The sequence below is a fragment of the Mastacembelus armatus genome, chromosome 16, assembly GCF_900324485.2.
Source record: "Mastacembelus armatus chromosome 16, fMasArm1.2, whole genome shotgun sequence".
Classification (NCBI taxonomy): domain Eukaryota; kingdom Metazoa; phylum Chordata; class Actinopteri; order Synbranchiformes; family Mastacembelidae; genus Mastacembelus; species Mastacembelus armatus.
This window is the reverse complement of record NC_046648.1, coordinates 15,205,341-15,220,035: the sequence shown is the minus strand read 5'-3', so window position 1 is coordinate 15,220,035 and position 14,695 is coordinate 15,205,341. Positions and strand designations below refer to the sequence as shown.

Sequence of the window (14,695 nt, the reverse complement as noted above, 5' to 3'; positions counted from 1 at the left end):
CAAATTGCTTATGTAACATGTTAAACATAAAACAATGAATAAATAGAGGTTACCATTCAATTTTTTCTACAAGTTGGAGCAAAATCTGACGTCATTACAGTTGTTGGCATAAACAGGTGTGTTGAAGAAAGTTTATTTTATATTAAATATATTACAATACTGAATGATTAAGAGGGAAAAAATATGGGAATGGATTTTTGCATCATCAGTTTGTACAGCATATAGGCAAAATAAAAAAGACAGCAACTGCAGTATTTGGATTTGAACTAGTACATGTAAGGTTTTTAAGGTTCATGGAGAAGAGTGGTGATGTGTCCCACAGGAAGAGACCACATGGACTAGGGGTTGTTACTGTGCTCCAGTAATACATTCAAGTCTCTGGCCAGACAGAGACAAACTGCTCATCTGTGGGGATGTTTGCCAGATGGTCCTGTTAAGGTCAGTGAGTCCAGATGTGGGCACAGGCAAATATGCTTACAGGAAGACTGGCAGTCTTCACTGACAGTCACAAAACAAACAAACAAAAAAATACTGCAGCCTTAGCAGAGAGTCCTCAGAGGGTTGTACAGTGTAATGTCCATGACAACTCAAAAAAATGTCTCACTGTAACACAGTGTCATGGTGTTAGAAGTGTTACTCAGGAGCTCCATGATAGTGCTCTTCACAGCCTCTGTCACTGACCAATACTTACAGAGGACCAGCGCTCTGGTAGAAGGTAAATCATGAGCTCATGCCGAATGTCTGTGTCCAAACCTTATATATGATACAGATGAGCTCATACCAGAGGAATGTCCCAGGGACAAATGTGTCAAAAAAAAAAAACAAAACAAAAAACCTCAATGTCTCCATTCAAACTCGACACACATAATTCCAATAATGCACTTAATTACTGTTTGAATAGCTGCAGTTGCTGTGCATAACACTGAGAAAAAAGTGAAAATTACAAAGGTACTTAAAAAAGATGCTAGTAGCAATATTAGTCCAATATTGTGAAGATCATATTACCTATAAAGTCCTAATGCATACACGAATTACAAATGAACAAGTGCCCTCACCAGAACAAAAACTAAACAGTAAAATGTCAAACAGCAAACAGGAGGTGTTAAGACAACAGTTCCTACACAAGGTAGAGAAACGAAGTTGTAACTGTACAAACAACCTGCCTTGGGGAGTGATATGGGATTTGTTTCCAAAACTATCAACCTCAAATACACTGGTATGACACCAGTCAAAAAACTCCAGTCATTTTTAAACCATGGGACTTCCTTCATGACTAAAATGCATAGTCTGTGGTATACAGACCCATTAAAACAACAGTAATAAGCAATGAGGGGGAAAAGTCTTTCATTATCATGCTTGTTTCCCATTATGGCCCGACAAACAGCCTACCAGAGAAATAATTTGATATAGAACTGTCATGCTGTTGTCTTCATAAGCTCAAACAGCAAGCACTGTACAGCATAGTTAATCATTTACAAGACGAAATATCCCAGTCATCACGGCTAAATCCAAAATGCACATTTTAATCCACAATCAACAATTTAAGCGTCCAGAGTCTCGCCGAGTTAGATTATCAGCAACACTCAGCATTACTGACTTGTCATCAACATTATGTACTCTCAAACTGGGAATACATTGCTCTCAAACAGCCAAATGTAAAATCATGGCAAACTAAATACATCTTAAAAGTGGCACGTCTACAACTACACCAAACAATCTCAGTCCATTCATTTCACTCAGGGATGTCACATAAAACTATTTAGGTTTTGCTAAATTAATACCATCTCATCTCACCCAACATTCTTATTGCGCAACAGCTGACATCTTTATCAATACTTCCTCAATTCGTGTCTCCCAGAGATGGATGTAACCAGTGTTAAGATATAAAAAAAAAAACACTTTGACATTTTGCTGGGAATGGAAAAAGCTCTAGACATTGTCACACAGGAAAAAAGCCAGGGAGAAAACGTAAGGATGAAAAACAGAAACACAGACAGAAGGAGGACTGGGGGGTCCGTACACTTATCTACAGAGCGCCACTCCTGTCTACAATGCAATACAGCAAGAAGATCTTTTCCTCCTCCAAAATAAAAGCAAAAACACACTCTTTGTGTGTTGTCCTGTACATATTTACACACGCACAAACAAACTGAGGGAAGGAAGAGCAAGGCGTGGTCAGGTCCATGTCATGGGTTATGGGCTATAACTGGTGATACAATATGAGTTACCTATAGTCGAGAGAAAGTATCCAAGCTTACAGAAGATATAAAATCACTGGCCCCTCACATGCTTTCCTGGCAGATCAGACTGCTGCTATTCGTCTTTTCAGTAGGAGGAGGCTGCTGATAAACAGGGTTCTTTCATGCATACAGTGATGGAATTTCTACAGTGATTCACGTGCGTTAAAATGATCTGACAAATCCAGCAATGCAGTGTGATACAATGACCTGCTCGGGGCTCTGGGCCTCCTTTTATAGAGGAGCTTGAACAACACGAAGGATAGTTGTATTGAAGTGAGTATGATGAGAGCCGAGCTATAGAGGATGTGTCGAGGTTTAAGGTTTTAGGACGTGGATGGGGGTCAGAGTGGTGGGGTTTCCAGCCTCAGCAGACAGGAACAGCTCAGGCTGAGCTCCAGCTGGTCTGGAGTGGATGTGGAGCTGGTTTCTCCGCTGGCACTATGCAGTCTTGTACAGATCCACTGAAAGTCTGGCCAGACAGCCTCGGAGATTGTTGTTCACACTAACTCATACACACCTCTGTCTTTTTCCACTCCAGTGGGGGGGCTCTCTCTCTTTCTCTTTACTCGCTTAGAGTCAATTTTGTTTCATTTTTGTGTTTTTCATTCATATAAAAGGAGAGATACGTGTAGCTCCTTAAGGTCTTTTGCTGAGAGGGTAAGACGACTGTTATATTGAAGTCTCCCACAGCTGAAGAGAGAAGATGAGGATGGAAAAGCACAGAAAAGGAAAACGTTTTAACATCTGTCAGTCCTTCATGTTCTTCAGTCACATCACTTTTTATTTACATAGATTTGGCTCTGTCTCTGTACTTCAAGGATTATGCTGGTGTTATTTAGTCACTTTGAAACATTATCAGTAGTAATATTTCTGTGCCCTTCAATGTTCATAGTTTTGTCTCATTATCAACATACCACAAGACTTATCATGTATGATGAGCTATCATCACACTTAAGCAAGTCGGGATCAGACACACAACCATTTAGCATCTGAGATGTCAAAAAGCAAATTAGTCACACATTTAAACTTTTTGAAAAGTCAGACACCGTATGTGAGTCACAAGTCATGAAAAACTGCGAGTTAGGATTGTCTAGGGTCCATTATACATTCTGTCTTGTTTGACCAACATAGCTTGAAATTATGTAATGTGTTCCTGATTGATACTTGCCCTGGCACTCTGCCTGTTGGCTTTCCTCTGGTCATCAGGGAGAGGGGGCATGGGGTATGGGTATCTTCTGCTGGATGCAATAGATCCTGTAGAAGACGTGGGAGACTTGGCAGGGGATAGCGTTCTGAAGGAGGAGAGGAAGGGACATTATTAATACATTGCCTCTACTTTTCTAGTTGGATTAGGATTAAGTTGGCCAAAGGCACAGATGGATAAATGAGGTTAGATAAAGGAAGTTGAGCTAATGTTAGATCTGTGACTTTGGGCAACATCCTCCTTCAACTGTTGTAATTATTGTCTTTTCACCTTCATTCATAAAGAGGCTGCTCTTAAAAGCTCTTTTTGCTGCTCACCAGAAAGACAGATCATGTAATCTATTAAAAAATAAACAAGTGTACCACACCATATCGTAGCCTTTAGGGGCAGCCTCTGATCACAGTTCCCCAGCAGCGTTGTGGATATAGTCTCAAGTAATATAACTCATGTTTCACCCTGCCCCAGCATTGCTTTTTCATCATCAAGCACTGTCACACCATCGGCCAGACTGTGTAGAAATTCACCATTAGCCACTGTTTAAAAAGCATGCTGCTAATGGTAACTTCTGCTGTCGGCCGAGCCAGTGCGTAATCTTGAAAAGTTAATGTGTCTAACTGATAAATACTGGGAGCAGTGAGTTCGATTGATGAGGTAACTGGGACAGCAGACCAGACCCGAGCTGTGTGGGAACAACAGACCGTGAGAATCGAGAGGAGGCCAGTGAAACAGCCACAGAGAGCCTTTCTCATGTACAATAGCTTGTTCGTACTGCTACTGTGTGGTGATCTGAAACACCTGCAAATGGTCAAAGGAGTGGAAAGAGTGGCGACGTCAGTTGAGCTGCTGGTTCCACTTCTAAAAGCAATATCTCCTAAATTATTAAGTAGCTGTTATGCTATGGTCATCATTTTTTAAGAAATCAAACTTTTACCATTAGCTTGCTGTGTCAAAGGCTCCAAATACTGGTGAAACTCAGCCCCATAGGCAGATATTATGAATGCCAAACAACACATGGCTGTTGAAATGAAGCAAAACTGACTCAGTCTAATCATAAATGAGTTCCTTAATTTGTCAACATACTTCATTTTTACAAGTGCCACTGGTCATTGGTTGTTTCTTAATGCAGTGCTGTTTACAAATTGGAAAGTTATTTGTGTAGTATTTTTGTATAGTATGTTATGGGTTAGTAAACTTGCTTAGCCCATCTCTTATTCACAAATTAATAACACCCATTGCACTATTATGGCTGTTGGAGTTATAATTTGTGTAATATAAATAATTTATGCTCAGTAATGGGATACAAATACTTAAGATGTATAAGGTTGTTATTTAGTGCCAATGTTATTTATTATTATTTAAAAAACAGCAGCTGCGTGTACCATTGCTGATGGTAAAAATTGTTTTGTAGTAACTTAAATTGTAGCTAAGAAACTTCCATATCTCTCCACTCTTTTGTGTCTGTCCTTCAATAAAAGTTGCAATGGGGGGAGGTGCACAAATATGCTCGTTGACACAGCGAAGGTCTACAGATTACAATGTTGCCTGATTGTTTAGTGACATTTTGCTTGAAGAAGCTCAGTGTCCGTGAGCTTCCTCATTGTCAAGGAGACCTCATGTCTGTGATTATCTATAGACCTTGTACACAATCCGAGGGGCGGCCTGCAGTGTGTCCCAGCAGCAGAGTGATGATGTCAGAGCAACGCCCCCGACGAGGTTTGCTCGACAGTGACATCACATGGGGTCACCATGAACGAGGCCGAATCAACACACACGCTGACAAAACAACACTGAACATGCAGAGGTAACAAGAGACTGAGGAGGAGAAGCAATAGAGGGGATAAGAAGAAATTAATAGTAAAATGACATTATTATAACTGGAACAATGGCACAGGCAGTAGGAGTAATTTTTGCCTCAATACTCTACAGCTGAAAATGAAATTAATATTTGCAAAGTGAAATGCAACTAAAGAAAAATAATGTCTTCATTTAAACTGGGCAAAAATATATATAATGTAAAGCAGAAAAATTTAAAAAATAATAATTTTCTACTAGTAATCCTTTTAAGAACTCCAGGCTGCAGCATGCCAGCTGTTGATAACACTTTATTTTAAACTTCATCAAAAACAGGCCAGATTGGAGAAGATTCTTAGTTTCCTTGACCAAAGCAAAAAAATCAAACCAAAAGTGAGGGGGTTGTAGACAAGCATGTGGGGTACAGGACATGGTCTGAGGTAATACCTAAGGTAACGTCCTTGAGTGTTTCTATTCACATCTTCTACCCATTTAGTTACATCATAAAACTCTGTTTTGGAGCGAGGGGTTAAATACCTGTGGGAGGTGGAGGGAGGGATGTTGGACACAACACAAGGAGGAGGAGAAGAGAGAAAAGGTAGGAAGGAATAGAAATGAAAAGGACAGAAAATCTCCAGAAATAAGCAATTGTGGGAGGTGGGGAGGAGAGAGGAAGAGGAAATATTTTAGGAAAGCAGAGCAGAGCAAAGATATCCTGAACAAACACCAAGATGCAATTGAAAATATGGGGAGCAGATGGCTGACAGACCTGTGTGTGGTTTCAGATGAAAACTGCACCATGAACATCACAGACAACTGTGTCGTGTGTTAAAGGTTCAGTTGCATATTGGTTACATGTCACATCATTCCCAGCGATTAACTTCTCGCCACTTAGTCAGTCTCATGCTTGAAATGAGAACAAGTGCAACAACTGCAGACTACTAAATATGCCAAGACCTTCAAACCCACAAACAAACCAATACGCCAGGCTGGGAGGCAGTCAGTGCACATTTAATTGTTCATTCACAGTCAACAGGCATGTATGCAAACGCTGTGAGTTTAGAGGTACAGCTTTACACACCAGACAAGAGCTTGGAGTTCACACTGCAAGAGACAACATGAGCTCACGGTCTTGACTAGCTTGCAAGGCTCAGTGCAACATACGTTCAATAGCTCTCTCCAATATAAGGGAATCATTTCATCTATAATTGTTTGATTTTTGTTTTACACGCTACACCTTGAAAGTGTGTGTACAGTAATATTCTTTATTTTCTTTGTGTCAACAAATCAGATGAAAAGGGCAAAACCAAAAATAAATTGATCCTACAAGAACATTTGTGTAGCTAAAGTCTGATCAGTTAATTCTCTTTGCCACAGACCTTTGGTCTTAATCATAATAATAATAATCAAACATTAAAAACATAAGTGAGACACAGTTGCACTTACTGACCAGAGGCATTGCTTATTCTGAATCTGTTCTTGTCAATGCTGTAAATACAATAGAAAATAGTTTCTGACAAAAACACTGTTCACACCCGTTTGAGTAACATTTCAAAATTACAGTACCTAGCTGTTTAAAGAAATGAAAGAGAATTTGTTATGTTAATGTTTATATTAATGGGTTGAGTATGAGCAAATGTGGTTGGGGCCACAGAAAAAGAAAAGGGAGTTGATATATGCTAAGAGGGGAACTAAAAAATTGTTTACTTTGGTATTTCCATGGGATTTGTTGACATAAATAACACAAAATAAAGAATAACATCAGCTCTATTCTTTAACAGAACCTGATATGTCTATTTTCCCACAAGAAGATCTGTTTATCTGCATACCTTGTGTATGATGTTCATTGATCTCACAATGCAATCAGCCTCAAACAAAGAACTTACTCTGTGGAGTTGGAACGAGCACGGAACTTCTTTCCTTTCAGTTTCTTACGATTACCACTCAGATTTCCTGGAATGACAAAAAAAATATTAACACAAATATAAACAATTGCACACAAAATATTTACAGAGGGCGACGCTTAATTCAGAAAGAAACATCTATGAGTGAGGCTGCAATGTGTTTTTTTCCCAAAAACAGATTTTAGGGAGAATTTGCAGCAAAGGAAGGACCAATATTTCCTCTCATGGTGGGGATTTACCTTGCCATGAGTTGCTCCTTGGCCTCCCATTTTCACAGATGTCAGTGACGTGTTTGGCATCTGGGATTCTCTCACTCCATGAGTGTGACAGCCCATTAGATCTACACACACACACACACACACACACATCATGGACAGAATATTACCAGTACAACATTGTCATTCTAATCATTTAATGCTGTGCTGCCCTGTTGCAGATGAGGTTATAGCAAAAGCTGAGGTAAATGAAGAAGTAGATGAAGACACCACTGCAGCAGATGGTAACATTATGAACCATGAAAGAGCAGCATGAAAGCTGAATGTGATGTGTGATGGAGAAATGAGGTAATTATTTGCTTTGTTTTCCTATGGCACAATGTTCATAATTTTGAACATTTTGGTTCATTTCCAAAATGTTCACAGAGCGAGACACCTAATGAAAGCCAGGATTGTAACACAGCATGAACACACAAAAACACCAGTGAATCAGAAAACACAGCACACACATACACACAATAGCCAGCAGATGAATGAGTGATGATTAGATGGCACACCTGAAGCCAAACACTGAGATGTTCTGAGAAATGGATGGGATGGAAGGAGTGAAGGACAGGGTGCAAATCTGCAGGTGCGACAGGCAGGCTGACCTCTTCTTGGAGCTACAGCCGGAGTTTGTGCTGACACCCGGAGGCATGTCACTATAAAATGAATCTGCATGCCCAGGCTTTGTTACATAGTCACCTGGGGGCATTTGCCTGAAAATACAGAGCAATGCTTTTATATAGCAGTTAACAGTCATAACAGAAAAGAAAAACCCACTGTAGGTCATCTTACTAAGTTACTTTTCATTGATTTATGGTGTTCAAAAAAATCATTGTTGTTCTTACTTTGAATATGTGCTGTTTTTACTTCATTTCTTGAAATCAGTTTTATTAAGTTATGTATGTTTAACTAATGTTTCACATGTCCAAGAATTACTTTACACAACAAAAACAGATGTTTAGGTGTTGCTTTAAGCTCTGGGTAATTACTCCATAAAAATGCTGCTTAAACCTAAAAAATGTCTGTATTAATATTAATGGGGCCATTTTTCAAAGTGTATACTTTTAGTTGTGATACGTTAACTTATAATAATTTTCCAAAAATGAAATCTGGTGCTTGATTAAAGGATCACACTACTTCTTCCACCACAGCTGGTGTGTCATGCATATTTTGTGTGGCATTTTGAATAATTTAGAAAGGGGGCTAGTCAGAGGTCAAAGAGTTATTATTTACTACAGGCTTTGTTTTATGCAAAAACTTAAAAAACAGTGTTTTGAGAACACTAACTCTTAAAACATACTTGAACCTACCACAGCTCAGTCATGTAAATAAATTTAAATGCAACATATGGTAATATTTAGGGCTAAAATGAGCAAACCGGCAGAATCTTCGGTGAACCTCAGACTCGACGTAGCGTTTCTGCCTGTAGCTCCTGTCAAGACAAATACAAGTATCCTAAGCCCAATAATAAAATATGGTTTTGTCAAATGTACTGCATAATATAAAGCATTGGTTTGATTTGTGAGCCCTCTAAACAAAGCAACACTTACTTCTAACCCTTTAAGTGCATGTTTATTGTGATCACACAAATATTTTTTCTCCTGCTTTGAATGATTTTTACAAACAATTCAGGTCTAAAATTATTGTGCTCAAACAATAAGGGTTCAAGTTCTGAAAATATAAACAAAATTGTGTGCAGCAAATTTTATCTTTCTTTTTTTCCTGATATTCCTAATCATCTGCAGGATTCATAACCCCTCAGATTTGTCCTTTTCCCATGGTGAGAGCACAGCTACTGGCTTGGTAACCACTGATAAATAAAAAAATAAAAACTTAAAGGCTACAGGGATACTTACTTGTAGCACCAGACTGTAACGGCCAGTATGAGGGCAAGGAAGAGGATGGAGCCTACAATGGCCCCGATGATGAAGTTTGTACTGGTGATACCTGAGACAATGGAAGAGAGGAGAGGAGGGAGCCAAATGTGTGTTAATTGGATGTGTTTCTCTAGCTTCCCGAATCATGTGGACACACAGGGATACACAAACCACAAAACACAGCAGCAGAACACAAAACACAATACACTTAGCAGGAGAAGTGTAAAAGGAGAAAGAGGGGGAATGAACTGAGAACAACCAAACTGCTGTCACCCTTCAGCAGGGGAACATACACGTGGAATAGGTTCCCGTTCACGATAACACTGAAAACTGCTTATTTTTAACTCAATATCGGTCAAAATTAACCTGCAGAGGTAAGCTGGGGTAAGAGAGGAAGAGGACCAATAAATGGCATCAAAGACAGGACACATATAATGAAAAAGGAACTCAAATCTGACCTCAAGTCACTCCGTCAAAGACATCAGCCTGTCGACAAAGAATGAGTGTGAAAATAATGACAAACAAAAAGAATGACATGCATGGTTTAGTGAATACAAATGCAGCTTGTTTTAATGAACAGATATGAACCCAATGCAGTAGCCAAAATAAACAGAAATGCAAAGCACAATTAACAAAAACAGACAAACAAAACAAAAAAGAAAAGGCTAAAAATACTCAACATATAAACATTTATGGATTCATGAATCTTCTTTTCCTTTCGGCTGCTCCCTTCAGGGGTCGCCACAGCGAATCATCGGCCTCCATTTAACCCTATCCTCTGTATCCTCCACGCTCACACCAACTATCCTCATGTCCTCCTTCACTACATCCAAGAACCTCCTCTTTGGTCTTCAGCTCTAATCTCAGCATCCTTTTACCAATATATTCACTGTCCCTCCTCTGAACATGTCCAAACCATCTCAATCTGGCTTCCCTGGCTTTTTCTCCAAAACATCTAACATGAGCTGTCCCTCTGATGTACTCATTCCTGATCCTATCCATCCTCGTCACTCCTAAAGAGAACGTCAACATTTTCAGCTCTGCTACCTCCAGCTCTTTTTCTCAGTGCCACTGTCTCTAAACCAGACAACATTGCTGGTCTCACCACTGTCTTGTACACTTTTCTTTTCATTCTTGCTGACACTCTTTTGTCACACATCACACCTGACACTTTCCTCCACCCGTTCCAACCTGCTTGCACACGTCTCTTCACTTCTTTTCCACACTCTCCGTTGCTCTGGACTGTTGACCCTAGGTACTTAAAATCCTCCACGTTCTTCACCTCTACTCCCTGTAACCTCACTGTTCAACTTGAGTCCCTCTCATTTACACACATGTACTCTGTTTTACTGCGGCTAACCTTCATTCCTCTCCTTTCCAGAGCAAACCTCCACCTCTCTAGATTTTCCTCCACCTGCTCCCCGCTCTCACTACACATGACAATGTCATCTGCAAACATCATGGTCCACAGAGATTCCTGTCTAACCTCATCTGTCAGCCTGTCCATCACCACAGCAAACAACAAGGGGCTTAAAGCCGATCCTTGATGCAGTCCCACCTCCACCTTGAACTCCTCTGTCACTCCTACAGCACACCTCACCACTGTCTTACAGCTCTCATACATGTCCTGCACCACTCAAACATACTTCTCTGCCACTCCAGACTTCCTCATACAAAACCACAGCTCCTCTCTCGGCACCCTGTCATACGCTTTTTCCAAATCTACAAAGACACAATGAAGCTCCTTCTGGTCTTCTCTGTACTTCTCCATCAGCATTCTCAAAGCAAATATTGCATATGTGGTACTCTTTCTTGGCATGAAACCATACTGCTGCTCATACATGTTCACTTCTGACCTCAACCTAGTCTCCACTACCCTTTCCCATAACTTCATTGTGTGACTCATCAGCTTTATTCCTCTGTAGTTTCCACAACTCTGCACTTCTCCCTTGTTCTTAAAGATGGGCACCAGTACACTTCTCCTCGACTCCTCAGGCATCCTCTCACTCTCCAAGATCTTGTTAAGTAGCCCAGTCAAAAACTCTACTGCCACCTCTCCTAAACACTTCCATACCTCCACAGGTATGTCGTCAGGACCAACTGCCTTTCCACTCTCCATCCTCTTCAACGCCTTCCTCACTTCATCCTTTATGATCTTTGCTACTTCCTGCTCCACAATAGTCACCTCTTCTACTCGGTGCTGTCTGACATTTTCCTCATTCATCAACTCTTCAAAGTATTCCTTCCATCTTTCCATCACACTTGTGGCACCTGTCAACACATTTCCATCCCTGTCTTTAATCACCCTAACCTGTTGGACATCCTCTGTCTCTCTGCCTCGCCAACCTGTACAAATCCACCTCTCCATCCTTAGTGTCCAACCTATCATACAAATCCTCATACGCCCTTTGTTTGGCCTTTGCCACCTCTACCTTCACTTTACACTGCATCTCCCTGTACTCCTGTCTGTTCTCTTCTGTCCTCTCAGTGTCCCACTTCTTCTTAGCTAACCTTTTCCTCTTAACACACTCCTGAACTTCCTCATCCCACCACCAGGTCTCCTTATCTGCTTTCCTCTTTCCAGATGACACACCAAGTACTCTCCTACCTGTCTCCCTGATCACTTTAGCTGTAGCTGTCCAGTCATCTGGAAGAACGTTCTGACCTCCAGAGCCTGTTTCAGCTCCTCCCTGAAATCCACACAACACTCTTCCTTTTTCAACTTTCACCACTTGGTCCTCTGCTCTGCCCTTGTCCTCTTCATCTTCCTCACTACCAGAGTCATCCTACACATCACCATCCTATGATGTCTGGCTACACTCTCCCCAGCCACTGATTTGCAGTCACTGATCTCTTTCAAGATGTAATCAACTTGGGTGCTCCTGCCTCCACTCTTATATGTCACCCTATGCTCCTCCCTTTTCTGGAAAAATGTGTTCACTAAAGCCATTTCCATCCTTTTTGCAAAGTCTACCACCATCTGTCCTTCTGCATTCCTGTCCTGCATACCAAACTTACCCATCACTTCCTCGTTACCTCTGTTTCCTTCACCATGTTCGTTGAAGTCTGCCCCAATCACCACTCTCTCACCATTAGGGATACCCTGAATCACCTCATCGATCTCTCTCCAGAATTTCTCCTTCTCTTCTAACTCACATCCTACCTGTGGGGCATATCCACTGACAACATTCAACATCACACCTTCAACTTCCAGCTTCAGACTCATCACCCTATCTGACACTCTTTTCACCTCCAGAACATTCCTAGCAAAATCCTCCTTCAGAATAACTCCTACTCCATTCCTCTTTCCATCCACACCATGATAAAAACAGCTTGAACCCTGCTCCTAATCTATAAGCCTTGTTACCTTTCCACCTGGTCTCCTGAACACACAAGATATCCATCTTTTTTCTCTCCATCATATCACTCTCTAGTTTTCCCTGACAAAGTCCCTACATTCAAAGTCCCTACTCTAAGTCCTAGACTCCTGCTCTTCCTTACGTGCCTACGAACACGCCTTCCTCCTCTCCTTCATCGACCAACAGTAGCCCAATTTCCACTGGCACCCTGTAAGTCAACAGCACCAGTGGCGGTTGGTGTTAACCCTGTTAACCCTTGTTAACCCGTGACCGATCCGGTATGGAAGTCATATTATTATTATATTCACATGTTTGATTTGGCTTAAATTATATATATATATATATGGATTCATGAATGAGAGGGATTATAAAACAAGAACTAAAGGAGATACAGGTAATGAGTGCTGAGAAGAATAAATGATACGACTGGAAACAGTGCAGAAAATGGGGACACAGAGAGAGATATAAACAAAGGTGGCAGGTAGTGAGAGTGTTAACAGCTCTACCTGAAACTGATGCAGTGGGTCCCACCGCAAGATAACCGAGAGGGGAGGTGGAGTTACAGTCCTCTCCAGTCCAGCCCAGGTAGCAGACACACTTCAGCTCGTTGCTGCACACCTACAGTACAAACAGAAAAAGTGAATTGTGAAAAGCATTTCATTTTGTCTGTGTGTCAGTGATTTCAGATTTAAAATTTTATCAGAAAAGACACTTTGTAAACTGCATATTTATAATAAATACGTTGCAGAATAGCAATAATTAGCACAATATCAGCTGATAGATATTCAGATATTTTAAAATCAGCATTAGCATACAGTACACACTGTAATTATTAAGTAGCATTGCTGTTACCGTGCTCAGTTCAATGAATTATGTACATTATTTCCTCATGTAAACAAATACTCGTTTTTCAAACTTATCGTCAGGACCTCTTGTGTGGCTGTTTGATATGTGAACGTCTTAGACTGCTATTTGTCATAAAACTGAATTAAACATTTAATGAAGCTTTATATTCTCATTAAAAAAGTTTAAAAGTACCTGAGTTAGACTCACACAACACCACTTTGGGGGACAATTTGGAACCCAAACAAACAGTGATGACAAGGCAACAATAACTCTGAACCACTGCCAAATTTAATCATCATTAAACTAGCCAACTTGCCTAAAAATGTTGTGTAATAGAAAATGATTCGACCAAACTGACAGGCAAGAAGCTAAATCAAAGTAACCTTAACTGGTACAGGGTTGTAGAGGGATGGACCTCATCTAATACGTCCAAACCATGGTAATATCAAGTCAATATCTCAAAGCTTTAGCTAAATATACGTGTATTCATGTTTTCACTATTAGTGTTTACCCCATGTCCAGAGCAGATGGTCTTCTCAGCAGTCCCAGGACAGATACTAAAGTTAAACTGTTGGATGGGGACACATTTGTGATTGAAACAGATTCGGTCTGTCCCGCAGGCTGTCCCATCCTCGACGTATCCCAGGTCAGTGTCTCCATCGATCAGCACGTGTGCTCCACTGAACAATAAACATGACTGTGACACTTGCACAACATGCAGCAAGTTTGTGTACTTTCACATAAATGTTGGAAAAAACTATGTGAGGCTACAATCACTTAGCTTTTGCATGTCTTATGCTTGTCACATATGCATGTGCATGTTCCTAAACAAATTAATGTTGAAAAATGGTGGGTTTGAAAAGACACATTTGCAACGAAAATATATATTTTCGAATTTTATTAGATAGCTTTGCCCAGAACAGTAATTTTTCTGCTGAAGATACAAAACCAGGGAACAAAACTAGTGGAGCCTTTGTTAGACTGTTCATATGGACTTTGAACATTTTAGGGAGTGTCTTTTTTTCAATAGGGTGTACCTGCAGTCGAGGGAAGCGCTGTGTCGAGCCACCGAGAACGAGGTCAGCCCTCCCTGGAGCTCTCCCAGTCGCGGGGCAGGTGAGATATTGGAACATAGCAGGTATCCACAGTGGACATCCCTGAAACACAAAGTTGTAACCACAGATCACTTGCAGAGAATAATACAGAACTATACA

At 40.6% G+C, this 14,695-nt stretch overlaps 1 protein-coding gene across 2 annotated transcripts in view; it reads right to left on the bottom strand.

Moving 5' to 3' along the window:
• Positions 1-117: 117 nt before the first annotated feature.
• adam22 (ADAM metallopeptidase domain 22) overlaps positions 118-14,695 on the bottom strand; it is a 61,775-nt gene continuing 47,197 nt past the window's right edge. Inside the window, exons 22-31 of one of the 2 annotated variants that reach the window (XM_026316966.1) lie at positions 14,519-14,638; positions 13,993-14,161; positions 13,142-13,253; positions 9,256-9,346; positions 8,778-8,831; positions 7,912-8,112; positions 7,379-7,479; positions 7,122-7,188; positions 3,409-3,532; positions 118-2,930 (exon numbers count right to left, since the gene is read on the bottom strand). In XM_026316966.1, the coding sequence (XP_026172751.1) occupies positions 2,910-2,930; positions 3,409-3,532; positions 7,122-7,188; positions 7,379-7,479; positions 7,912-8,112; positions 8,778-8,831; positions 9,256-9,346; positions 13,142-13,253; positions 13,993-14,161; positions 14,519-14,638 (1,060 nt within the window). In that variant the 3' untranslated portion in view covers positions 118-2,909. The remainder of the gene's footprint in view (positions 2,931-3,408; positions 3,533-7,121; positions 7,189-7,378; positions 7,480-7,911; positions 8,113-8,777; positions 8,832-9,255; positions 9,347-13,141; positions 13,254-13,992; positions 14,162-14,518; positions 14,639-14,695) is intronic. The other variant, XM_026316967.1, reaches the window with a different exon arrangement.